This window comes from Periophthalmus magnuspinnatus, chromosome 15 (genome assembly GCF_009829125.3).
Source record: "Periophthalmus magnuspinnatus isolate fPerMag1 chromosome 15, fPerMag1.2.pri, whole genome shotgun sequence".
NCBI classification, from domain to species: domain Eukaryota; kingdom Metazoa; phylum Chordata; class Actinopteri; order Gobiiformes; family Gobiidae; genus Periophthalmus; species Periophthalmus magnuspinnatus.
The window spans coordinates 10,790,275-10,817,547 of record NC_047140.1 but is presented as its reverse complement, the minus strand read 5'-3'; the positions used below and the strand labels follow the sequence as shown (position 1 = coordinate 10,817,547).

Below are 27,273 nucleotides of genomic sequence, written 5' to 3'. Positions count from 1 at the left end.
TACTGATGAGCTGTGTAAAAATGGGACTTAAATGATAAAAATGAATCATAGCGTTAAATTAGTCCCGATAATTCTGTGGATTTGCCCAAATATTACATTTTAAGAGGGAAAAAAAGCTTTGAGATTTGGCAACGAATGTAAATAAAAATAAACGTTTAATTAAAACTTTTAGATATTTTATTAAGGCTTTAACTGTAGCGGTAAAGTCAGTTTCTATTCTCATAAAATGTAGTAATGTTTGTAGTTTCAGTCTAACATTCTGTGGCAGACATTTTTGTAGTTTTTGGACGCATCTTAAAACCTTTATGTTGATGTAGATGTATTTCACAGGATTCCAGCATTTCTTCATAATTTACTTTGAATATCTTCAGTTTGATCAGTTCTTGTCTTCATAAGAGTAGCCATTTTTGTAGATTTCATGGCTCCCACATATTTGTAGTCTTTACATGGGATTTATCACAGTCTACCATTTACTTGAGTGGTTCTTGGCATTCTCTGGTCCAGTCCGCACATGTGACCTCCGGTGTCGGCCATGTTTGTAGTTTCCTGCAGTTTTTTGGTAGTGTTTCGCATTATTTGACCTCGTCGGGAGCAGTCCCAGTCCGATTCACTGGGGGCAGCAGTGGGACCGGAGATGTGGCTTCGATGAGGGCGGGGTTTAAGATGATTGGCAGCGACATGGGCGGGACTCCGACCTGAAGAGGAGATGCTAGTGGCTGCAGGATGAGAGGGGAGGGGCCTAAAGGGGAAGAGGAGGGGTTTAGGGAGGAGGTAGGGGGGCTAAAAGAAGAAGGGGAAGGAGTCTGAGCCGAGGGGGGCGCAGACGGGGCTTCGGAAACTGGAGGGGGAAAAAAAAATGGAATTAAAATCAGACCAGGACCAGACCAGGACTAAATGAAAATTAGACCAGGACTAGACCAGGACTAAATCACTACTAAACTAAACCTGGACTAAACCAGAACTAAACCACTACTAAACTAAACCTGGACTATAGCAAGACCACAAAACCAGGACTAAACCACGACTAAACCTCTTGTACACTTACTGTTGACAGTAGTGCCCTCTTGTGGTGATGCAGGTCTGCTGGGGCTCTGAGACTGTGGGGGGGTGAGAGCAGGAGGAGGGGAGGGGGAGGGGGGATGAGCAGGAGGAGGTGTCTGGGGAGTGGGAGGTCTGAGCGTGGCTGCAGGCTCCACAGGAGGGCCAGACGCAGGCTCTGAGGATGAATACATTTAGAGAGGTTTAAAAAAAAAAAAAAAAAAAAAATCATAAAGATTTAAAGCCTCTGTCCCGGATTTTTAGCGCCTTAAAACATGAAAAACAGAACTAGTTCATTTTAAACAGTTTGGCCCAAAGTTACTCCTCACTTACCTTGTGAATTCAGAGCATCCTAATTATACACCATGATGAGTTTTTAAGCACTTTTCACAACTGTCACAGACCAGAGCAACACAAATCCTGATTCTTTAACAATAAAACTCTACAATTAAATGCAGACAGTACACAGTGGACTGATTTTGACCTCAAAAGCTGCTTATACAATATATCTGTACTTTAAACACATTTACACATTTCAAAAGCAAACAAAGAATCACACTCGGCTGCCCTGGCACTCCCTAAGTGTGGCTGTAATGCGCCACTTGTCTTTTTATTGCGGCTTTGGGCTGTACTAGTCACTAAACAAAGTATACACACACTGGAAGCACTGATGGACAAAATGATATAAGTTTTTCCCGGCATCGCCATGGCAACACCGTGCAAAATACAACTTTGGCTCCGCAGACTTTTTTGACGGGAACGAACTGAAGAGTCACTGTGCTAAATTTCACGTTCTTCAATGAAGCTAATAAGCTGTTATATTAATTTGAAATGTAGGGAATTTTCCCTTTAGGGTAACATGGGCTCTTTCATGTATCGCCATGGCAACACCATGGAAAATACAACATGGATCTCATTTACTTCTTTGATTGGGATGAACAATGGAATATTGTGTGAATTTTCGTAACATTTCGGCAAACTAAATTTTTGGCCCTCTATGCAAATTTATTTGTTATTCTGTAGGGGGCGCTATTGCGTTTTTTTCACAATGAGTAGTTTTACAAGTTTTAGTTTTATAATTCATTCGAATTTGAGCCCAATTTGACTTTTTATGGGCAAACCGGAGCAAATTTAGAAATTGGAAAAATTCTGGTGGAAAATTGGAAAGATTCCGATTGAAGTCTGTGGCTTCGCCGCACGCAAACCGTGATAGGTATCAACATAAATTGGATAACGTTGTTGATGATAACATGCAAGAACAAATATGCATATCCCATACCATGGGTTGCTTGGGCAGCGGGCGAGAGGACAGTTAACAATGATGAGCGCATGGGCTTCACTCATCATTGCAAAAGCAATAGGCCCTACGGCCTGTAGGAGCTCAGGCTTAATCATGAGCCGAAGTCTGTGAAATACCCTAAATATTCTGACCTGGGATGACAGTCTGCTTGAACAGCTCCTCCTTCAGGTGGGGTAGGAAGCATACAATGCGTTCCCAGGTGATGCTCCAGAGATCTGAGTATCCAGATCCTGAGTCGGAGCTGTGGAAGATCCCAGCTGTGTCCATCACCAGCAACATGTTCTTCAGAGACTCTGGGATGGCTTCCAGCTGAAACAGGAGCAGAAGAACAAGCAGAACAATCAGGGATAGCAAAACAATCGGGACAGGCAGATCAAGCAGAACAAGCAGAGACATGGGTTAGGGCGGGGGCAGATACAGAGGGGACAGTTCTAGGACTAAACCAGGACTGTAGCAGGACTACTAAACCCAGCTGGAGCCTTCTCCAAACCTGTCATACAGAGGGGACTTTGCTGTTGTGAGGTGTGAGGGCTAATCACTCTGCTACATGTGGCAGACAACCACTCTAACATTATACGGCGACACTCACCAGGAGGTCACTGGAGCCGGCGTGCATGTACTTATCCATGAAGTCCAGGATGGTGAGCCAGAGAGCGGCAAAGGTTGGCAGGGACAGCAGAGGCGACAGGTGCTGTAGGAACACCTGTGGATAACACAGAAGATGATTTATCAATAATTCAATTCAATGGATTTTTCTAAAGCCCAAAATCACAGGAGCAGACACCTCTTAGAGATAAACATGATCTAAAAGTGATCTAAACATGACCTACACATGATCTCAACGTGATCTACACCTGACCTAAACATGATCTACACATGATCTATACATGATCTACATGTGTTCTACATGTGATCTAAATGTTATCTAGGCGTGAACTACAAGAGATCCACACATTATCTAAACATGGCCTACACATGATCTTGAAATGATCTAAACATGACCTAAATGTGATTTAAATGTGATCTAAACATTATCTACACATGATCTCAACATGAGCTAAACAATAGCTACACAGGATCTAAACAGGATATAAATGAGACCTAAACATGACCTAAACATGACACAGACATGATCTAAACATGATTTACACATAATATTAAATCAACCAATAGAAAGTTACAAATTCCAACAGTGAAATGGACAGAACAGAAGCAGAAACATTAATTTGATCAAAGTCACATCTGATTAATTTGACAGGTCCCATTTTAAACCCACGAACATTCACATCTGAGACTGAACCTAAACTTTGAACTCATCTAAAGAGTCCCACGTTTTTCCCAGAATGGTAGATGGTGGCAGTGACTTTGAGAGCAGTGTACAGGGTGAGATGGTGGTTTGTGGGCTACTCTGTATGGTGGTGGTTTATGGGGTACTGAGGAGGATTACCTTAGAGAGCAAAGTGCAGGCTCTCATCCTTGTCTCCTCCATGCCTCCCACATCTGCAGGGCTGATGTTCTCCAAAAGTTTGGTGAGGAGTGGGAACAAAACCTGCTCAAACCAAACAGACACACAGGTGATCAGAAAACGAGCCTGGGATCAGTGTGAGTCTGAAGTGTCAGAGTATTTAAACTGTTATTTAAGTATCTCTGTTTCTTATGAGGAAACTACAATATGATAGGGTACAAAGAGAGAAAAGGCCAGTTACAGGTTAATTATGGTCGAAATAGAACCATTTAAATTAACTAACCCAGGACTAAACCAGGACAAAACCAGGCCTACCGTGAATCTAAACCAGGACAAAACCAGGACTAATCCATGACTATCCTGGATCTATACCAGGACTAAACCAGGTTTTCAGTCTTGCCTTGTTGAAGCAGGACTCCCACTCTGCTGCGTCCAGTGTCTGCAGATCGTGGACCAGCAGCGCCCTCTGCAGATAAGTGAGAGCCTGCGTGCGAACCTGTCGACGGGCGTCAGTGCAGAGCCAAGCAATACCTAACAGGGGCATAGGAGGAGGGGAAGGAGCAGGAGGAGGAGGAAGAGAGGAGAAAAACAGAAGTCTCTTTTTAAAAAAATAATTGAGGTGTTTTGAGGTTGTAGCACCGTTTGTCTTTCTGCCTCTTTTGTTCAGTAGTTTGCTTTAATTTCTAATTCTTTCATTTTTCTTCATGTTTACACTCAGACTCTGGACCAGGGGATTTTATCTCAGTATAAAAACATTTGTAAAGTAAAATATATAAAGTACTTATTTATACTGGTTCCACAATTTTACTTATTTTGTTGAATTTGGTTAAAAAAAACAAAAAAAAAACAGCTATTCTCGCCCTGTTGTTCTGTCTTATCAAATCTAAGAATTTATTCTACTTCAGTTTTTTTAAGGCTACAATATAACAACTTTCTGGAGGCGGCACATCACCTGCATGATTCCATGGACACAGAAAGTTAAATCAGACTTTCTCCATGGAGATAGAAGAGTTTAATGACATATGGTGGAATATTCTAGCAAAGGAGCAACATTTCCATGGAAACAAGCAAAAAAAGGCCAAATAAGAATCAGGTTTGTGGAGAGGCAAGTCCGCTCACAGTAAGTGCATATTTTTATACCGTTCAGTGCAACAAACAAAACTGGAAAAGTACATACTGTAGCTTTAATTAATGTGACTAAAAACACTGCCTTTTATGTGTGCAGAGACTGAGTTGGGAGTTTGAACAGACAGATCTGTACAGAGAGTGGTGCAGGGCCCAGACCTTGCAGCAGGGGGCACCAGCAGCTGCTCCACAGAGTTTGGGAGTCTGCCTCGATCTTCTTGCCTTCGGCCTCTAGGTGTCGCTGTTCCTCGGCCCAGGAGCTGTAGATGTTGGCGGCACGAGTGTGGAGCGTGTGCATAAGGTCCAACAGCTGAACCAGAACAGATACAGTTTTACCAATATTATCTCATAGAGTCCACACCACAAGAGGTCAAGAAAATCACTATGTCGACTTTCCGCTCAAGATATGAGAGAGGGAACAGTATTTTGGGCTCAACAGTTATCATATTTTTTCTTTGCAGTAGTGAGGAGATTTAAGCCATTTTAGTTGTAATATAAGATTTAAGCTGTAGAGGGCAGAATAACTAACTCCTATGGTTTTCTATGCTGTTTATCTGTTGCAGCTCAGGACTTTGATGATACTGTCTATTTACAATGGTTCACTGGGATTCTCCTGCTGTTATTTTACAGATTTTTATAGTTTCAGTATTATTGTTTAATGTCTCCATAGCGAAAAATCGTGCTTCAAAATGTGTTATGGTGACAGACCTACACCACAGTGTTTAGAGCCGTTTTACAGAACAGCTCTGTTAACACACTGCTCTGACAAACAGCAGGAGGAGCACTTAGACCTGTCACCTGTTTGTGGGGCACTCCGTCTGTGTGACTTAGGCCTGTCACCATGTCAGGTTTTAAAGCGTGATATGTTGGTCAAGATGATATAGACGATTATACTGAAACTACTTTATACCACTGACATAACTCTGAAGCGGGATTGTACTCAAAACTACTCTAAAAACATGAGCTGCAGTAAATAGTAGAATGAAGCACTTATTGGTTGGTTTATATCTATAATGAGTCATAAAAGTTATTCATTTGACCCTCTACAGCTAAAATATTAGAAAAATACCAAAAAGTGCCCTACTACAAAGACAAAGACAAAGACAAAGTAAATCCTGACCCCAAAATGTACTGGTTCCATCTGTCCTGTATCAAAGTTCATACATTGATTGATTATCAGGACAGGCCTTGGAGCCCCCCAAAGACCACCCTACCTCAGGACCTCCACAAGGACCCTGATATGAACAACAGCGACAGCCAAATGAAAGTGAACCCATAACAGGCCCTCACAGAGCAGAGAGTGAGTCTTAAATCACAACAAATCAACACAAACTGGACAAAGTTAAAGGTCCTATATTATACAAACTGACTCTTGTGAGCTTTAGTCATGTTATAATGCTGTTACCTCCTCAGAAACATACCTGGATTCATTCACACATGTTTGAGTAACCCTTTATTATTGGTCTGTCTACGTCTCCAAAGCTCAAAATGCTCTGTTCCACCTTGTGATGTCAAGTTAACAGATTCTTTTACCTTTAGTTAAGTAAAAATTGGCAATTCCACAGCTGAAATGATCCAAACGATTCTAGTGAAGGTCTATGGAGTTTAAAAACACAGTGGAGTGCTTCCTGTATTACCACTTAATAACATTACAAGGTGGAACAGAGTGTTTTCTGTTTCATAGAAGAACTCAGCCTAAATATGCAGGGTTTGTGTGTTAAACATGTGTAAATGGAACAAAACACAACTCCAGGTGTGTTTGTGATGAGGAAACAACATCAGAAAATATAGTCAGATGGGACACTTAAAATCTCACAAGAGTCAATTTTGTGTTATATAGGATGTTTAAGATACTGCCTGTACAGAACCGGTGTGGACACCAGTGGGCACATGGAGGACATTTTGGGGACACATTGGACACAGACACACACCCACAGACACACACACAGACACACACACAGACACATAGGCATAGAAACGGGGCGGTACTTACGTCCTGACTAACCTGTAAAGACACCGTGTGGTAACTGGCTGGCACACCCTCATCCTCCTCCTCGTCGCTATGGGAGCGAGAAGGTCTCTGGTTGGACGCCCTGCCCCCGCCTCGTCGTGCTCCACTTCCTGTTTCCTTCTCGCGGCTGCCATTTTTCTTCCTCAGGCGAGACTTGGATGAGTCATACTTATGGCTCTTCTTCTTGTCGTGGTTTCTGTAGCCTACATCAAACAAGGTCATTGTAAGCGTTTGGTTTAAATGTGGTCCCGGTCGAGTCCCGGTCGAGTCCCAATGCCAATTCTCTTTTGTCCCCCTACTCCTTCAAATTACGGGCTAAGGGGTCGGGCTGAAAACACAGCACTGGGACTGCCCGTTTCGTCTCCATTTATTTTTTTATTTATAATACAAGTCCTGGTCAAAGTCCCTGGTCAAGTCTCGGTCCAGTCCCTCACCTCCGTTGAGACTGGCCTCCACAAACACTCGTATGGCTCTCACACACAGTTCAAAGTTGTGAGGAGTCACATGAGCCGCATCCCTCACGATGAACGACAGCGTCTCCACACACTTTAGCAGAGACTTGGTGTCGTGTTGTCCCAGGTCCTGTCCCACCGTCAGGCTGTACTGGTTCACCAACGCGTGTCTCACCTCCGGCTTAGGGGTCAGACTCGGGTTTAGAACAGGACTTAGACCGGGGCCGGGTTTTGGGTCTGGTTTGGGGTCCGGTTTTGGGTTCACAGAGGGCTTCAGCTCGAGGTCATCTTTACCAACCTGCAAAAAGACGAGAGAGAGTCATGGTTATGGCCAACACTACAGACAAAAAAGAAGTGGACTAAGTGAGTGTGACATCACCGACAGCGTTAGGCTCCAAATGAAGCTCATCGAGGCTAGAGCAGTTATAGGGGCCAATGTAGAGCAGAGTTCCATATTAGGAATTTCAACCGCGAGTATCATAGCAACCAAAGAGTCAATCCAAAGTGCAGACGTTACCTTCATCAGCCTCAGAGCGAGCACTTAGCAATGCTGTAAATCAAACCTGTTGCTAACGCTAGTGGAAGTCACCTCAGGGAAAGAAAGCGCCTGATTTCTCTGTTATTAATGTTCATATCTTGATTTACTGGCACAATAGTGAAATGAAAAAAAAAACACCTGGATCATGTAGAGCGGGTTAATACAATAATTTAAAGTCCAAAATGAGACAGTTTTCTAATTTAAAGTGAATTGGAGCCAGAGTTGATGGAGCTGGAAGCATGCCCATGCTCACTTCCTGTTTGGAATGCAGCGGCTAGCACGTTAGTTATGTCCATTTATATATACAAACAGAGCACACATGCCAACACACGCAGAGCACACGTGTCATCTGATGTGAGTCACACAAAATGACTCGCTTCTTCCTCTGCCGTCTCTATGCCCACACAGGCCTACATGCACACAACTCTGTAGCACAAACATCAGGGGCAAATTTAAGAAGAGAAGGCCCAATGGCACCACTCAGCTGGCAGTAGGTATAATATAAAGCGGGACCTTAAGGGCGCAATAGCGCCCCCTTTCCTTACGGTATGCGGCACTGGAGAGGGCCGATCTATCATCTATTATTTGTAGTTGCATCTCAGTGTGCATTTCTGTTTCTGTCCCAGTCTCAGCCCTGTTGGTTTAATTTTGGTCCAGTCCTGGTTCAGTCCAGGTCTTACCACGAGCCAGCCGCTGCTCACATCGGTGTCTGTGATGGAGCGTGGGAGGCGGGGCTTGTTGTTTTCGTTGTAGATCTCAGGGTCAGATGTGTAACCACGATCCACCAGCTCAGAGTGAGAGTGAGACGAGAGCTCGCTGTCTGACTGAGCGCCTGTAAAGACATAGGAAGACATAAGACTGAACTCCTGAAGGGACAAAGAAGAATGATGTTCTAGCTGCATATCAGATGCCCTCCCCTTTGTGTCAGATGCCCTCCCTCCATGTGTGTCAGATGTCCCTTTCTGCATATCAGATGCCCTCCATGTGCCTCAGATGCCCTCCATGTGCCTCAGATGCCCTCCATGTGCCTCAGATGCCCTCCATGTGCCTCAGATGCCCTCCATGTGCCTCAGATGCCCTCCATGTGCCTCAGATGCCCTCCATGTGCCTCAGATGCCCTCCATGTGCCTCAGATGCCCTCTCTGCTCCTCTGACACCCTCACATGTGTGCCCGATGTCCTCCCCGCTCCTCAGACGCCTTCCTTGCTCCTCGGATTCCCTCTCCTGCATATAAAATGCTCTCCATGTATGTCAGACACTGTATGTCTGTGTGAGATGCCCTCCCGTACCTGTGTCGTGGTCGCTGGAAGCCGCCTGGAGCCTGAAGCTAGCCGGAGCCCTGACCCCAGCCCCGATGCACTCGATGAGGGTGAAGAGTGTGTGCCAGTGCTCAGTGCTGTGGATATTTGCGGCATTGGTTTTGAGGAGTTCGTGGAGGCCATAGGACACTTCTCTGCTCACTCTGCTCAAAACGTGAGGCTTCATCATGAGGAGCAGACGCAGGGACAGTAGCACCTGACCGGAGGAAGAAAACACACCCATGTCTGTCGGGTTTATGTTTATGTTTATGATTTAGGTCCAAGTCCCTGGTCCCAGTCCTCAGTCCTAGTCCAGTCCTGTTTGTACCTGTGAGCTGATGTCCTCTCTCCGCAGTAGTCTGATAGCCAGTCGGAGCAATCCCACCACGGCCCGCTCCACCAGGAAGCAGCTGTCGTTGGCCTGGACACAGAGCTGGTACAGATGGTCCCTCACAGTCTGCCACACACAGGCCACACGATCCCTGAAGGAACAGAGAACATACAGGTCTGAACCAGGTCTGAACCAGGTCTGAACCAGGTCTGAACCAGGTCTGAACCAGGTCTGAACCAGGTCTGAACCAGGTCTGAACCAGGTCTGAACCAGGTCTGAACCAGGTCTGAACCAGGTCTAAGTTTAGTCCGGTCTAACAGTTCGGTCTCACCTGTTTTCAAGAACAATTCGCAGCAGCATCTCCAAACAGAAGGCTGCGTCCTCTTCGTCATATGTCTCCTCATCTGGAGTCACTGAGATCAGAGCCTGGAAATAGTAAACAGAACAGATTTAAAACCAGCTCATGAAAAATACTTAATAAACTGTCTGAATAATAATGCTGCATGTGATGAAGTGCAGATGTGGCTCTCATGGACACATGAGGTCTGACAGGTGAGGTCTCAAAGGTGAGGTCTGACAGACGAGGTGGGTGAAGCAGCCAAAGTGAAAGTGGACCGTCTCTACTGTGCAATCTCAGTCTGAATAATAATATAAATATAAAGTATAAATATGAAACCTTCATGAGCTCCTGCAGAGACTCCAGCTGCAGAAACTTGCTCTCGGTGATCAGCTTCTCCGGGTCACACAGCTGAAACCACAAAGGTCATATTAACAAAACAAATATGACTTCAGAAAAACAGATGAGTGTCGAGTGGCTCTTAGATTACACCATTTACACTGACGCAGAGGAGTAACCTGGTACAGAGAATGCCAAGCCTGCTGAACCAAACCCTATGAGCCACCATGTTTTTTTGACAGAGACAGACCTGCCTCCCTCTGACTAACCCTCAGTCAATCACTTCCAATAGAACTCATAATGAAGCCTATACATATATCTCCCTGTGTCTGTGTGGGTTTCCTCTAGTTTTCCCCATCAACCGAAAACATGCACAATACATCAGATTGTCCAGCTAAGTTAGTCCTGACCAAGACTAGACCAAGATCCAGAGATGGTCCTCAGTTTCAAAGACAATTCCTCACAGGAACAAGAATGTGTACCTTAACCTTAACCTTGTCTGTCACCTTGACGCAGAGGATAATTCACCTTGATGCAGAGGATGGCCTGCTGTTTGGCCTCTTGGTTTTCAGTTGAAGGTCCTCTGAGTCCTGAGGGTTCGGCTCCGCTCAGAGTGAGCCAGTTCACGAAGCTCAGCACAGCCGACTCTCCTCTGACAGACACATAGGAGATTAAATCAGACCTATTCTGTCTGCCATATAGTTCTAATCTCTGACACCCGTGGATCATTATGTTATAATTAGCACATTTTAAATCACAATATTCATTTAAAACGACTTAAGAAAAGAAGCAAGTCTGCTGACTTGAAAACTGCAGTGCCCAATGGGAGCTGACGTCGCCGTAAACGTCATTACAACAAAGCACCCTGTTCAACTGTACCCATTTGTATTAGACTGAAGGGGATTGTAGGGAGCAGTGTTGTACCTGTTTGATGGAGTCTCTTCTCTCTGGAGTGAGATTTTTCCGTTCGGTTCCACAAAATCCTCGACCTGAAAAAGATTGCAGTGCTGAGAGTGAGCAGCAGAGGGAGCCACAGTACAAAACAGGATTCCCCATCACTGCTGTATTTTGTTACATGTTTAAAAAAATACTATAAAAATACTATTACTATATTATTATTACAATTACTGTGTTTTACATACTTTCAAAACATGGTCAGAGATATATGCTAATAATAATATTTTAGAGACTTTCTCCCTCTAATATGTTTCTGACAGATATTTACTTCTGAATAGCTGCATGTACTGCATTAGGATTTGTAGTACTAGTGTTGGTAGGAGAATTTTTACATCTTTGGGAAGCAGTTTGAATCTGAACAGCTGTAGAAGCACTGTTACAGGTACAGGCCACTATTGTAATAGTAATATTTGCAGATTTGTAATATTAATACCTCTAACATGGCCTTTGGTAGTAGTTCTATTCTAAATGGCTATATGTATGTGTATGTAGTAGTAGCAGTATTTGTAGTACTTGTACCTGTAGCATAGCTTTAGGCAGTAGTTCTGCTTTGAACAGCTGCATGTATGTCAGTAGTAGTAGTAGTAGTAGTAGTAGTAGTAGTAGTAGTAGTAGTAGTAGTAGTAGTAGTAGTAGTAGTAGTAGTAGTAGTAGTAGTAGTAGTAGTAGTAGTAGTAGTAGTAGTAGTAGTAGTAGTAGTAGTAATTGTACATCTAACATGGCGTTAGGCAGTAGTTCTGCTCTGAATAGCTGTATGTATGTATGTATGTATGTGTCTGTAGTGGGATAGTAGTACTTGTACCTCTAGCATAGCCTTTGGCAGTAGTTCTGCTCTGAATAGCTGCAGCATCGACTCCATGATGTTCTTCCAACCCTCTCTTAGGATGTTGCCGTGGCGATGGGACAGGTCAAAAACTGTTTTGGCCGCGGTTTGTGCTTTGGCGTTACTGCCGAATACTGTGGGCAGGTTTTCCACCGACTGAAGGACAGAGACGAGACACAATGAGATTACAGATCAAGTACTGTGGATGTGAACTGTTACTACAGAGGCCCGAAACTCTGCTCAGAACTCTGGAGATGAGCCAAAGGTCAAAAATCAAATACCCGATACACCTCACATCAAAACTGATCACGAGTTTGGAGTTTTGATCATTAATAAGAAACTACTTTGAGTTTAAAGAAAAAAACATGAGATAAGATATTATTAAGATATTAGCCAGTACAAATCTGATCTGGTTATCATTTACCAAATGTGCCTCTACAAACTTAAAGGGCCTGTACTGCAGACTAAACACACTATACTGTAGACTGAAAACACTGTATTGCATACTGCTGACTGAACACACTGTACTGCAGCCTGAAAACACTGCAGGGAATCCAAGAAGAATTTTACTCCAAAACTAAAATCACAAACACCAGTGCCCTGTAGGGGGTGGTATAGGACAATACAAAGACACTTCTGTGTAAGTGCTGCAGGGAGCCCTAGTCCCTGCAGCACTCTCCTGAGTGTTTGCAAGTTTTCTCTCTGTATAAAGTGTGTGGTGAGGGGTTTTACAGCCTTAAAACATATATAATAATTGTAAAAAAATAAAGCTACTTAGTGGATTTTGTCTATTGTTGGTTATTTTTAGAACGTAACCCCACGATAAATGACAGACCCTTGTATTCATAGTACTGGTAGTACCTCACTGCTGAGCGTGGTGAACTTGCAGAGGGAGATGATGAGATTATCAAAGACATCACTGAAGCCATAGTGAGCCGCGATCGTTGCACATTTTCTGCAAACAAAAAAAAACAAGATTCAGACCAGACTCAGACATAGAGAGTGCGATGTCCAGCGCAGAGTATCCACCGCACACAGACCACCGCACACAGTCCAGAGTAGGGATGGGACAATATTCAAATTTAGACTCACGATTATTGTGAGCAAAATAATTGCGATTAACGATATTATCATGGTAATTATTAAACCAAGGCAGTATAATGTCCTCATATGTGGACACCAGGACCGTGTAGAGAAAATTTTTTTATTGTGGCCTAGACAACCCATAATGTGGACACCAGGTCCTAGAAGGTTTAGGTATTCAGATTAATTCATGGCTGTAAAACCATGCACTGCTGCTAGCAAGCTGTACTATCAACTGTACAAAATGCTGTTCACCTTGAGCTAACGTAGTGATAGCAAAGTCGACACAAACACCAATTCATACAAATCCAAACTAACAAAAAAAAAAAAGTGAAATAAACTACTGAATGTAACTTGCGATGAATATTTTTGGCTCAAGTTGGACGATGCAGGATGGTTTTCTCGCAAATGTGCTTATAAGTTGGTGGTGTTTGCCCTTGGAGCCGTATATATTTTTTCAGCAGGCTCTGCAGATTTTTCCTTGTTGGTCTTGTTTTTCAAATCCATAATAATTCCACACATCAGATTTCACCTTCCTAAGTGGAGGATATGAATGAGTGCCATCACTGGGATCCAGATCCACTGCCTACCTGGCCATGACTGTGACTGAACCATCCCCAATTCAGAATCGGCACAAAAACTAACAAGTTTCATTGCTGTGATAGAGGGCCCCCTTGTGGACAAACACCAGAACTAACATCTGAACATTGTATTGAAACCGGAAACATGAGGCAGTCTGGTGCCGTAAAGGCGATTATAATCGTGTGCACGATTATTAAAAAAATGCCACGAACGATTAATTGCAGACCTTTTTTTTATTGCGATTAATGACAGAGCACACTGTCCAGAGCACAGTGATGGTTTTGTCCAATCGTCCAATGACTCCAATAATCATAAATATACCAGGGTCTAAACCAGGTTCTAAACCAGTACTAAATCAAGACCAGACCTGAAGCCGGTGAGAGCCTTCTGCAGGATGCTCTCATCCAGGCTCTTGTCGTAGACGTAGGACAGCGCGGCGATGGAGGGGCCCCAGGTCATGGAGAAAAGGTCGTTGTCATAGGAACCAGGAGGAACACGCAGGAACATGCCCTCGGGTGATGCCCCCCGGTGGAGTAACACACTCCACACATAATTCTCCTTCACCAAACCAGTCTGTTCATCTGGCATCACAATCTCCTCTGTCCTACAGGAACAAGAGAGAAACAAGGTGTGAACCCGGACTGAACCCAGTCTAAACCCAATCTAAACCTGGACAAACCTCAGTCTAAACCCAGCCTAATCCTAGTCTAAACCCAGCCTAAAGCCGGCCTAAACTCACTTGATGGCGTTGTAGATGTCTTCTAACATGTCCTGATCAAAGTCCTTGTTCCCGTTCACTCCCTTCAGGTTCTTCTTAAATTGCTGCAAAACAAAAACATGATCAACATTCGAACTTTTTATAATTTTCTTTAAAATTATTTATACTGGTTTTAAAACTCACCAAAAACACGAAAAATATGATAATATAAGATACGATTTTTAGAAATCAGTTTTAAATAGGAACTGGAAAAGTTTGGTTCTGACTGGGATGAAGTTTAAATAGTCGTAACTCATGAATAAACATAATTCCGAAAGTCTATAGCTCCTGTCAGATGCCCTCCCTGTCTGTCAGAGGCACTTCCTGTGCTCCATGGGGTCTCATTCTGTGTAAAAGCTGCTAACCCTGTAGTTTGGATTCTACAAACATGTTTTAAAATACATGGGATTCTTGGATTAGTTCAGATTTCAGTCTCTCTCTTAACATTCCTGGAGGGGTTTCAGAAAACAAATTTTTACTTAAAATTTTAAAACATAAATCTCAAATTCAACTGTGACTGTTGTCTCGACAGAATACAGTTTCATTTTTGTTATTCAGGTTAATTAGCAGCTGGAGACCTGAGTTTGAGAAATCCAGTCCGTCCCAAACCAGTGTCACTGAATCCTGTGTTTTGGATGTTTTGGTGAAGTTTGGTGAAATTTAAGAGAGAGGTCAGTGAGAGCAGATTAAATGAGATTAAATGAGATTACAGCAGTTTAAACACAGGGCAGCAGTGAGCAAATAGTCAGTGGTGAATGATGAGACCAGGACGGAGAACACTGAGATCAGGGACTGAGACCAGGGACTGAGACCTTTAAATAGAGTTTGAGCAACAGCCACAGTAAAAATACTGTCATGTTTTTACTGAGTCAGAGTGTTTGGTCTGAGGATTATTAGGATCTACAGGTCAGTTTATGGAGAAGAGGAGACAGACAAACCATGACACACTCATACAACTGTGTACGGCACTCATGCACACTCACACAACTGTGCACGACACTTGTAGTGTGGATCCCGTCTGAAGTCAGATCTTGTTCTGAGTGGTCTCCAGCTGCTAATTAACCTGAATAACAACAATGAAACTGCATTCTGTCGAGAAAACAGTCACAGTTACATTTGAGATTTATGTTTTAAAATTTTAAGTAAAAATTTGGACTAGGCCCAGGTTGGTCGTCCTGTCCACTGTGCCCGAGGGGGGGGGGGGGGGTTTCGGCTGGCTTCAAGGTGGAGCAAAGATCCAGTCTGAAGCGCGAATCCAGTCTGGCTCATTATGTCTCACACGTATCACATGTAGGCCTTCAGCTGTTATAGTGATGTTTATAAATGAGTTAATAACAGTTGGATATTTTTGCGTTAAGGTCCAGTCTGTTATGTAGTATCACTATGTTGTTATAGTGATGTTTACAAATGATTTAAAAACAGTTAGGCAATATCACACATATTCTGCATTTTACAATGAGCTAAAAATAATACGCATTTATGTGAGTCGTTATGATCTCGTCTCCAGATCAACTCAGTACTTCACGTATCCCATGAGCCCATGGTGTAATTCATGAATCTTAAGTTCTGTTTCCTTCCCCTCTGTCAGACGAGGCCAGTATGACTCAAATGGGTCTTTTTAAAAGTCTGATCTTTGGTCCATGTTTAAACTCGTTCTGATCCTGGGGTTTTATTTCTGTTTTGTTTCTATCAGATCTTTAGTTTGGTTTTAATACAAATTTAGCCTCGTTAAGACCTGACTTTAGCTCCTAATCCACTTCTGTGCCCTCTCTTCTCCTCCCCCTCTCTCTCCCTCTACTACTTCATCTGTACTTTCTTCTTTCCTCCTCTTTCCTTTCACCTACCCATTCTCCTCTCTTCTCTCACACACACTCCTCCATTTCTCTTCTTTCTCCTCCTTCCCTCCTCCCTCATCTCCTCTCTCCCTCTCTTCATATTTCTCATGCTCTCCTCTTGTCCTCGTGTAAATCCTCTCTTTGGTCTTAAGCTACAGTTGTTGCTCTGTTTTGTGTCTGCTCGGTGTGTGGAATCTTTGGCCTCCAGCCTCCGTAGCAGCTGTTCTGAACCCCCCTCACCCTCTCCTCCTCTCCTCCTCCTCCTCTCCCCTCTGTTCTCCCCCTCCTCCTCAGCTGCAATCTCCTCTCCTCCCCTTCCTCTCGCTCTCTCATCTGTTTTGCTTTCTGGGACTGTTCATTTTGCGTCTCCCCCCTCCCTCTATGTCCTCTCTCCCTCCCTCTCCTCCCCACTCACTCTATGTGCTTTCTCTCAAAATGGTCAAAATGGTCTTTGACGCCGCTCCGCACTATTTTAAGGATGCACCGGGTCTTTGTTGTGGTTGGAGATAGTGTTACGCGGCGCTAAGCTAACACAAACAAAGGAACAGTGCGCTAAGCTAACGTAAACACCGGATTTACACGGTTGTGACTGGAGCCAGAGGCGACGAGGGGTGGGTCATCAAAATGTGAATTTTTAAAATGGATTTGTTTTAAAACTATATTGGCTTATTTTAGAGAGATTTAGACTAATATGTGGTGTGTTTTGAGTTTAATAAATGAATAAATAGTTATGTTAAAACCATTTGACAGATTGTAAACAGCTCTAGGAGTATTCACACCTGAGACAAACTGAAACCTGAACTTTAAACTAACCCAAAATTCTCATGCAATTCAAAACATGTTTGTAGAGGCCTAAACTACAGGGTACAGCCATCTGACACACAGGGACATTTCAGAACATTTGTTTGTTTGGCTGATCAAAGAGGGGATATTTTACTTCTATGGGGTATTAAAGAGGGGTATTTGACTTCTATAGAGTGTTGTCGTGTGGGAGGATGGGTGATGCAGACTTGTACAGGCTCGTACTTTTAACACTAAGGAAGGTCTGAAAAGTGATATGAGAAATATAACGTCTAGATTTGGACTATAATGAGTTAAACCGAGTGGAGCCTCAGTAACCACCCACAAATACAGTGTTTAGTCTGAGGCAGCTGTCAATCAAACCAGATGCCCTCCCAAAGGAAAACTCTACCACAGAATGAAGTATGTGTGTGCTCCCTGTGTGGTTCTGTCTCCTCCTCTCTGTCAGGAGGTTGTGGGGTAGACTCTTGTTCTCTGGTGGAGGCTGTGGGTTGATTCCCTCTTACCTCCACAGTCATGGGGATGTTCTGCTTGCGTACGTTGTGATTGTGTTGGTCAGTGTTTAACATGATGACGGCGTATGCCAGAGCGAAGCCGGCATCGTTTGTCATGAAAGGAGAACCGTTCACTTTCTGAAAAGAACAAAACACAGACCAAAGTCAGACCGATAAAAACACAGGGACTAAAGCAGATCTAAACCGTGTCTAAACCATGTCTAAACTAGAACTAAACCAGGACTAAACCAGGACTAAAACAAGGTCTAAACTAGAACTAAAGCCAGATCTAAACTAGGATCAACCAAGACTAAATTATGACTGAAGCAGGACTAATCTAGGATGAAAACCTGATCTAAACCAGGATTAAAACCGGGTCTTGGTCTTGTCTTTACCAAGGCAAGACAAAACCAAGACTGAATCAAGTTAAAAACCCTATCTAAAACAGAACTAAACTACCAGGTAAACCAGGTCTAAACCCTGACTAAACCATATCAAAGTAAGACTTAGGACATAGAACTTAGCTTTGAATAGAACCAGGTCTAGGATAAACCTAAATCTAAAACACTAAATTTGGACTATGAATAAATAAGACTATTTCCTTCATTCTTGTGTAATGTGACTCGCGAGTCTCTGGTTAGTTTGTAGTGACAAGAGGTCAGTGAACAGTCTCCAGACAGAATGAGGTCTTCTGAGTAAAGGACATTTATTTATCAACCACACCCTGATGCATGAGTTTATACTGTGTTCAGTCTGGACTCACAATGAGGACATGGCCTAGGTCAAGGACCAGTTTAACGCAACCTGGGACTGAAGAGTGGGCACAGGGAGGCCCACATGTGTCTTATAAATCAGCCTATGCCAGTTTACAACAGTGGGCAGGTCTTACACTGTGTACACTACAGCCTGCTATAGAGCCTGAGGAGATGTAACAGACTCAAGTCAGTGCAGCTGTGGGTTGTGTATAAAATGTCACTGTAGACCAACAGGGGGAGTCTGTATGTGGTTTAATGGCAGAGAAATAGCACTGAGAGGATTTAAAATTATTTACAATTGAAATAACTGAGTGTTAGGTGTAAACAAACATTCTGCTCGTACTTCTACAAAACAACATCAGTTTGTTTTATTTCTGTTGAGCCAAACCTATCCAAGTCTGATCTAGTCTGGTCTCTTTTGATAACTAGGTCCAGGCCAGGTCAGGACTAGGATGGGAGACTGCTGGGAGACTGCTGGGAATACCAGCTCCCACAGTGGGGCAACTGCTGTTGTGTCCTTAGGCAAGACACTTCACCCTCACTGCCTGCCTGCCGGAATGTGGTGTGTGAGTGTTGGTGATAGGAGGGGCGGATGGCACAAATCAGCAGACAAACTCCCGTCTGTCCCAGGGCAGCTGTGGCTACAATAGTATCTCACCACCTCAGAGTGTGGAGTGAATGAAGAATGCACCAAACTGTAAAGAGCTGTTGAGAGTCTGGAAAAGTGCTGTGTAAGCCTAATGCATTATTATTATAAATACTGAAAAGAACAGGGCCTAGTACAGACCCTTGTGGAACCCCTCAAGCAACAAGTAGTATTTGCAGTAGCATTTGCAGTAATAGTATCAACAGAATTTGCAGTAGTATTTGTAATAGTAGTACTCATATGCCAGTTCTCAGTTAAAGTCTCTGGATGACAGTATTGTAGTAGTAGTAGTAGTAGTAGTAGTAGTAGTAGTAGTAGTAGTAGTAGTAGTAGTAGTAGTAGTAGTAGTAGTAGTAGTAGTAGTAGTAGTAGTATTTGCAGTAGTAGTACTCACATGCCAGTTGTCAGTAAATGTCTCTAATAGTCTCTGGATGACTGGAGCCTCTCCTGGGAGTCTGAAGGCTTCGAGGTACAGCCTTAGAGCCTCATCGATACGAAGACCCTGGAACTGGAACGTGCTGAGAAGAGACAAAATCATCAGAGAACATCAGAGATAAAAGAGAAGGAGGAGAGAGAGAGGAGAGAAAGAGGAAAGAAAAAGAGAGAGGGAGGAGAGAGGAGGAGAACGTGCTGAGGATAAGAACATAAGAGAACATCAGAGAGAGAGAGGGGGGAAAGAAGGGAGTGGGCAAAGGACCAGAAGATACAAGGACATCAGTGAAAGAGGGGACAAGGGGAGGAGAGGAAGAGAATGAAAGAGAGGCAGAAAGGGGGAGAGAGGGGAGGAGAGAAACAGGGAGAGAGAGAAGAGGCAGAGAAGGGGAGAGGGGAGAAGAAAGGGAGAGGAGAGAAAGGAGAGAGAAAGAGAGGCAGAGAGGGGGAGTGAATGGGGAGAAAGAGAGACGTATAGAGAGGGGGAGAGAGGGTAAAGGACCACAAGAGACACCACACCAGTAAGAGAGGAAGGAGAGGAAAGAGGGGAGTGATTAAAGAAGCAGGCTCCCGGTAAAATAGTCCCTCCAGTGTGTCTGGTCTTCCCCGAGGCCTCCTCCCAGTGGGACATGCCCGGGACACCTCCCAAAGGAGGCGTTCAGGGGACATCTGAAACAGATGCCTGAGCCACCTCAGCTGGCTCATCTCGACGTGGAGGAGCAGCGGCTATAATCCGAGCTCCTCCTGTGTGGCCGAGCTCCTCACCCTCTAAGGGAATCCAGCCACCCTGTGGAGGAAACCCATTTTGGCCACTTGTATCTGTAATTTTGTCCTTTCTGTCATTACCCAAATCTCATGACCATAGGTGAAGGTAGGAAAGTAGATTGGCCGGCAAATCGCTTTTCCTTTCGACTCCACTCCTTTACCACAACAGCTCAATCCGCACCCATCCGCATGTCAATCTCTCGCTCCATCCTTCACTCACTCATGAACAAAACCCCGAGATACTCCTTTACTTAAGGCAAGGACTCAACACCCACTCGAAGAGGGCAAGCCACCTTTTTCCGGTCCAGAACCATGGTCTCAGATTTGGAGGAGCTGATTCTCATCCCAGTCACTTCACACTCGGCTGCAAACTGCCCCAGTGCCTGCTTTAGCCGATGAAGCCATTAGGACAACATCATCTGCAAACAGCAGAGATGAAATGCTGCTACGTCGGCCGGACTGGCGTGACCCGGTCCCACCCTGGTACCAGGCCTGGGGTGGGTGCTCGACAGAGAGCATTTGGTGGCCGGGCCTTTCCCCATGGGGCCCGGTCGGGCACAGCCCGAAGGAGCGATGTGGGGCCGTTCTCCCGTGGACCCACCACCAGCGGGGATTTCTGGCCAGATCTCCGGACATGGAGACTGGCTCTGGGGACATGGAATGTCACCTCGCTGGGGGGGAAGGAGCCTGAGCTTGTGTGCGAGATTGTGCATTACCGGCGAGATAAAGTCGGCCTTACCTTCACGCACACCTTGGACTCTGGAACCCAATTCCTTGAACAGTGGAGTTTCCCATGGGGAGAGGCGGCGAGCTGGTGTGGGCGTGCTTATTGCCACACTGCTCAGCCGCCATGTGTTGGAGTTCACTCTGATGAACCCTGCACCTTCGGGTTGGGGACTGGTCTCTCACTGTTGTGGCGGCCTATGAGTCAAATAGCAATGCAGAGTACCCGGCCTCCTTGGAGTCCTAGACAGTGCACCAACCGGGAACTCCATTGTTCGACTGGGGGACTTCAACAACCACGTGGGAAATGACAATGACAGTTGGAGGGGTGTGATCATGAAGAACGGCCTCCCTGATCATAACCTGAGCAATGTTCTGTTATTGGACTTCAGTGCTAGCCACAGTTTGTCCATAATGAAAGACCATGTTCGAGCACAAGGGTGTCCATCAGTGCATGTGGCAACAGGGCACCCTAGGTCGGACGTCATTGATCGACTCTGTTGTCATGTCATCTGACCTGTCTTGGACATTCAGGTGAAGAGAGGGGCAGAACTGTCAACCGATAACTACCTGGTGGTGAGCTGGATCCGCTGGCAGAGGAGGAAGCCAGTCAGACCTGGCAGGCCCAAGCGTATTGTGAGGGTCTGTTGGGAACCTCTGGCAGAGCCCTCTGTCAGGAGGGCTTTCAACTCACACCTCCAGGAGAGCTCCTCCCAGATCCTGGAGTTGGCCATGTTCTCCTCCTCTATTGACAATGCATTCGCTTGTAACTGTGGTCATAAGGTCTGCGGTGCTTGTCGTGGCAGCAACCCCTGACTCCGGTGGTGGACAAGGGAAGTAAGGGATGCTGTCAAGCTGAAGAAGGAGTCCTATCGAGCCTTGCTGGCTTCTGGGACTCCAGAGGCTTGTGCGGCCTAAAAGAGATTCTGATAAACCATCAGACGCCTCAGGAGGGGGAAGCAGTGTATACTTTGAAGATCTCCTCAATCACACCGTCACGTCTTCCGAGGAGGAAGCAGAGACTGGAGACACGGAGGCAGACTCATCCATCACCCTGGCTGAAGTTACTGAGGTGACTGGAAAGCTCCTCTGTGGCAAGGCTCTGGGGTTGGATGAGTTCCGTCCCGGGTACCTTAAGTCTCTGGATGTTGTGGGTCTGTCTTGGCTGACACGTCTCTGCAACATCGCGTGGCATCAGGGACAATGCCTCTGGACTGGCAGATCGGGGAGGTGGTCCCTCTGTTTCAGAAGGGAGACCGGAGGGTGTGTTCAAATTACAGGGGAAACACACTTCTCAGCCTTCCTGGTAAATTCTATTCCAGGGTACTGGAGAGAAGACTCTGACAGATAGTCGAACCTTGGATTAAGAAGGAGCAGTGTGGTTTTCATCCCGGTTATGGAACACTGGACCAGCTCTATACTCTCGATCAGGTTCTTGAGGGTTCATGAGAGTTTGCCCGACCAGTCCACATGTGTTTTGTGGATCTGGAGAAGGCATTTGACCGTGTCCCTCGTGGTGTTCTTTGGAGGGTGCTCCGCCAGTGTGGGGCTAATTTATATTGGTGCAAATGCAAAGTGTGATGTCAGTGGATTCTGGTCAGGAGAAGTTTATTTTATTTATTTATCTGAATGGAAAAGCATGCATTAATGAACAGTAAATAGACCAGATCTGGGTCATCCCTAAGCTGGAGCCTTCTCTAGATATGAACCAGGATTTGCTTCAGAACACTGCCTGTTAGAGATATTTAAAATGAGGACTTTAAAAGTGCAACTGACTTGACGAAGCTGTCGAGCAGCTCTTGGTTCTTGCGTTCACTGATGAACTCTCCGATCATCTTCTTGTCCAGTCTGTGGTTCTCTCGGAGCCACTGAGCCACCTGCGCCGGCTCCATGGGCTCGGTCAGCAGCCCCTTTTCCTGGAGGAACTGGATCCCCTTCTTTGGTTTCTGATTAAACTGCTCTGTGCCTGTGATCAGCAGCTGTGAAGAGAGGAGAGGTGAGGTCAGGAATCAAACCCACAACCTCCAAAACAGAGGGCAGAGGTCTAACCCACAACCTCCTGGTGAGAGGAAGACAGGCTAACCTCTCTACCACAGTCTCTCACCTTCTTCTTGGTCCTGATCTCCAGTAGCTCCTGAGAGTCTGGTAAACATGAGGAAAACCGATGAGGCTTTTGAACTTTTTCACCTAAAAACAAAGAAAATATAAAGTAAAGTTTGTACATTTCAAGCGCCTGTATGATACAAACTGACTCTTGTGAGCTCCAGTTATAATGCTGTTACCTCTTCAAAAACATACCTGCTTGTGTCATCGAGCCATTTTCTCCAGGGAGACAAACAGGTGGCAGACACTCCACCAGTAAAGTTACACAGTCCACCTTTAACTTGAACTAAACCAGATCTACACCAGGACTAAACCTGGACCAAAAACCAGACAAAGTCCTGACCTGGATCTGGATCTTGCTGGTCCGATCTCCCCAGCCTCATCTTGTCAGCCATCAGGGGGCCGCTGGTGGGAGGGTAACCCAGGGACGAGTCACTCTGAGCAGAATTCACCAAGCCTTCATTGGGTGTAATTCTCTGGAGGTCTGGAGGAAGAGAAGATAAGATTATAAAGTATCTGATTATCCCCGCTCTGAACACTCTGCAGGAGGGGCACTTGGAAAAAACATCACAAAACAGAACTCATCACTATTCCGAAGTATGTCCAGAATGAAATTTAACTTAAGTTTTTAATAAATGTTTATGGCAAAGGCATTTGTTCATGATAGAGCTGTGGTAAAACACAGCTCTCCGATCCACTGTGGAGTAAAACAGGGCTGTGGATAAGTTTGTAGTGAATTCAAATTACTGGCAAACGTTTATCAGCCATTAGTTGCTCTGGATTCTAAACAGAAGAAAAATACGTATCGGTATTGCTGATTAGAAAAAAAATTACAAATCAATCTTTTGTGTATTTCGTATTACGTTTGTGCAGGTTGTCATTTAACAAACACATGCTCTTCTTATAATGTGTTTGGTTCTTTAAAAACTGTGAAAATGGCAGAATATAATGTGGATTATACAGATATTGCCTGTGTGATAAAATCATAATAATATTGTGTTGTGAGCCATGTGTTCACTACTCTAGTTCACGAGTCCATTATCTGGACAGCTCATGTTCTTCAGTGTTCTGGATAAAAGGTTTTCTGATTACCGTTGGTCTCTGTGTTGTCTCGGCTGGCGTTGCGGCCCTCCTGCACCTGCTCCTGTCTCTGCTCCTGCCCCTGCCCCTGTTCGGTCCTGCCGCTGCTGGAGGTCTTGTTCTGGCAGTGGGCTTCGGTGCTGTCGATCACAGTGAGCAGAGCCTCCAGAGAGAGCAGGTGTGTGGTATAGAGCTGCCCAGACACAGGGAAGGCGTTCTGGGGACAGGAGAGACTCTTATTAGCATTATTGTTGTTATTATTTTGAAGTCTGGAAACAGGAGAGACTGGCATTAGCATTAGTATTATTATGAAGTTTGCTAACAGTCTCTCCTGCCCCAGTCTTAATAAGCAACAGCAGGGGTTAGCCTGGCCAGACCAGACTACAGTACTTCTACTCTATAAACAGGATAGTCTGGAACTTTAACCCTTCTTTTAGAGTACCAGTAGTAGTAGTAGCATTAGTAGTACCTTTGACAGGAGTTTGGTGAGGTCTTCAAACGGCACCAGATTGTCTCATGTTTCCGGTTTCAATACAATGTTCAAATGTTAATGTGCCCACATGTTAGTTGTGCCCACAAGGGCATTAAAGCAATGAAACTTTTTAGAGTCTGCCTATTCTGAATTGGGGATTGTTTTTCATTATCGTCAGTCACGTCAGTCACGTCAGTCACGTCAGTCACCGTCATGGCCAGGCAGGCAGTGGATCTGGATTCCAGTGACGGCGCACATTCACATCCTCCACTCAAGAATGTGAAGTCTGATGTGTGGAATTATTATGGATTTGAAAAACAAGACCAACAAAGTGATGAGCCACCAATCTGCAGAGCCTGCTAAGAAAAAGTCACGGTTCCGAGGGCAAACACGAGCAATTTGCATGCACATTTGCGAGACCACCATCCTGCATTGTTTGTCAAACTTGAGCCGAAAATGTCCATCGTAAGTAATATACCATGTGAATTAAACTATTGAATGTAGTTTGTGTTAGTTTGGATTTGTATGAATAATGGTACGTGTTTGTTGATTTTGCTATCGCTAGGTTAGTGCTAGCTGAATAGCATGTTGCACAACTGATTGTACAGCTTGCTAGCAGTGACGGATGGTTTTACAACAACCATGAATTAATCTGAATACCTATAATTTATTGTCTTTCTGTGTAAATATCTCATGTTATAACATGAAAACCTGCAGCTTATATATGTACAAAATGTATTTTCTTTTAAAATTTTGCTTGTGCAGCCTATATTCAGGTGCGTTCAATAGTCCAAAATTTACAGTACCGTATTTTCCGCACTATAAGGCGCACCTAAAAGCCTTTAATTTTCTCAAAAACCCACAGTGCGCCTTATAATCCGATGCGCCTTATATATGGATCAATATTGGTCAATTATGACACCCGTAGTCAGGAGGCGTCGCTGAAGTAATAGCGGTAATAACCCTTTAAGGACTGAGCACACTGTGGGCCAGTATAGCTCACCTAGACCTAGACTTTTATTATTTTTTAGCCATAAAAATCATGTTAAATGAAGTATCAGCATTTGCTGCATTTTTTCCACACAACTACTTCTATTTTACACATCCATCCGTATTTTTTCTTTTACGCGTCGAATAAATGACTGGGAAAATCCCCGCAGCACCGCGCTCTCATTCGTCACCTTCGAGGGACAACAGAGGCAGATTACCGTAAGGATGGTAAAATATTTAGATAGCCCCGTGTCTCCGCTTTGAGACGCCGTTTGAATTTACATGAGAGCACGACTGGGCGCGGAGTTACGCTGCTGGAAAGTCCGCAACCGCGAGTCTAACGGCGACGATAGGATCCGACGCTATAGGGATAATGGGGAGACAGCGCCGGGCGACATACGCCACAATCTGCCAATGGATTGCGGATGCCTGGGCTGATATATCAGTCTCAACTGTGGTCCGAGTTTCACGAAGGCAGGAAATGTCACTGAACTGTTAAGACAACAGCAGCGGCACGGATAATGGCGATTTTGACGAGACGGAATCGTGCACTTTGAATGAGCTCGGCCAACTGTTCAACTCAGACACTGAAGAGGAAGAACTCGACGGATTCGTGAATGAGGAATGAACTGAAAAAGTGAGGCTTTACGCGTTTCTTTCACGTGTTTATAACTAAACAAGGCTGGGAGATATTGTGAATATGGACATTAACGTTTGAACAGCGTTGAGTTATTGTTATTACGTTGCACTATTTCGAGAGTTACTATATTGTGAATGCATTAACTTGTTTTGTGAGTTTGACTGACTTATCTGTTTTGTTGACATTCCCTTCAGCGCAGCTCCATCTCGTGGATGCGCAACACAACCCCAGATACTACAGTAGTTTATATTCTATGCGCCTTATAATGCAGTGCGCCCTATATATGAAATTTGTTTTAAAATAGGCCATTCATTGAAGGTGCGCCTTATATTCCGATGCGCCTTATAGTGCGGAAAATACGGTAATTGATGTTTTAATGACTTTTTAAAAAACTGTAAACCTTGGTTTAATAATTATCGTGATAATATCGTTAATCACAATTATTTTGGACAAAATAAGCATGAGTCTAAATTTTTATATTGTCCCATTCCTAAGTAGTAGTAGTACCTTTGACAGTAGTTTGGTGAGGTCTTCAAACAAATTACTGCAGTAGTAGTCACAGTCGTAGTTGAGGTACAGCTCTGTGACTAAACTGGGGACCCTCCACAACTGCACCACAGCCTCCAGAGCCAGCTCCTTCATTTCATACGGCATCCGAATGTTCTCACATGTGATGATGTCCATCAGCTTCTTCAGGTACATCTGACAGAGGAAGAAGAGGAAGAGGAGGAAAAGGGTGTTAAAAGCTCCAGTATAGAACATCTGACACAGAGGAAGAGGAGGAAGAGGGGGAAGAGAGGGTTAAAACTCCAGTACGGGACGTCTGACACATGGACATCTTGCTGCTTCTGGCATAAATACACTCCCAATGGAAAGAATCTGTAGCAGTTCCACCAGCACCACCAGTGCGACACAGGGCATCTGACCTCCTCTTCCTGCTTTGAGTCACATAGAACATGTGTGTCCACCAGAGCTGCACCATGTGCAGTCTGGGTCAGGTGGACAACAGCTAGCATGCTACAGCGCTCTGGCATTACTTCCTGATTCTCTGACAATAAAGAGCTTTATAATTAGGGTCCAAATGAGACCACTGCGTTCTCA

At 44.5% G+C, this 27,273-nt stretch overlaps 1 protein-coding gene across 1 annotated transcript in view; it reads right to left on the bottom strand.

Moving 5' to 3' along the window:
• Positions 1–294: 294 nt before the first annotated feature.
• Positions 295–27,273, bottom strand: part of gbf1 (golgi brefeldin A resistant guanine nucleotide exchange factor 1) — a 61,906-nt gene continuing 34,927 nt past the window's right edge. Inside the window, exons 14-40 of the mRNA XM_055227126.1 lie at positions 26,680–26,874; positions 24,083–24,287; positions 23,334–23,474; positions 22,992–23,074; positions 22,664–22,866; positions 19,362–19,485; positions 17,579–17,704; positions 14,419–14,501; positions 14,047–14,283; positions 12,876–12,969; positions 11,994–12,170; positions 11,159–11,223; positions 10,763–10,886; positions 10,235–10,306; positions 9,890–9,984; positions 9,556–9,709; positions 9,219–9,444; positions 8,610–8,761; positions 7,374–7,689; positions 6,934–7,142; positions 5,088–5,238; positions 4,204–4,334; positions 3,786–3,887; positions 2,928–3,041; positions 2,470–2,647; positions 1,046–1,216; positions 295–838 (exon numbers count right to left, since the gene is read on the bottom strand). Coding sequence (XP_055083101.1) covers positions 573–838; positions 1,046–1,216; positions 2,470–2,647; positions 2,928–3,041; positions 3,786–3,887; positions 4,204–4,334; positions 5,088–5,238; positions 6,934–7,142; positions 7,374–7,689; positions 8,610–8,761; positions 9,219–9,444; positions 9,556–9,709; positions 9,890–9,984; positions 10,235–10,306; positions 10,763–10,886; positions 11,159–11,223; positions 11,994–12,170; positions 12,876–12,969; positions 14,047–14,283; positions 14,419–14,501; positions 17,579–17,704; positions 19,362–19,485; positions 22,664–22,866; positions 22,992–23,074; positions 23,334–23,474; positions 24,083–24,287; positions 26,680–26,874 — 4,194 coding nt within the window. The 3' untranslated portion in view covers positions 295–572. The remainder of the gene's footprint in view (positions 839–1,045; positions 1,217–2,469; positions 2,648–2,927; positions 3,042–3,785; positions 3,888–4,203; positions 4,335–5,087; positions 5,239–6,933; positions 7,143–7,373; positions 7,690–8,609; positions 8,762–9,218; positions 9,445–9,555; positions 9,710–9,889; positions 9,985–10,234; positions 10,307–10,762; positions 10,887–11,158; positions 11,224–11,993; positions 12,171–12,875; positions 12,970–14,046; positions 14,284–14,418; positions 14,502–17,578; positions 17,705–19,361; positions 19,486–22,663; positions 22,867–22,991; positions 23,075–23,333; positions 23,475–24,082; positions 24,288–26,679; positions 26,875–27,273) is intronic.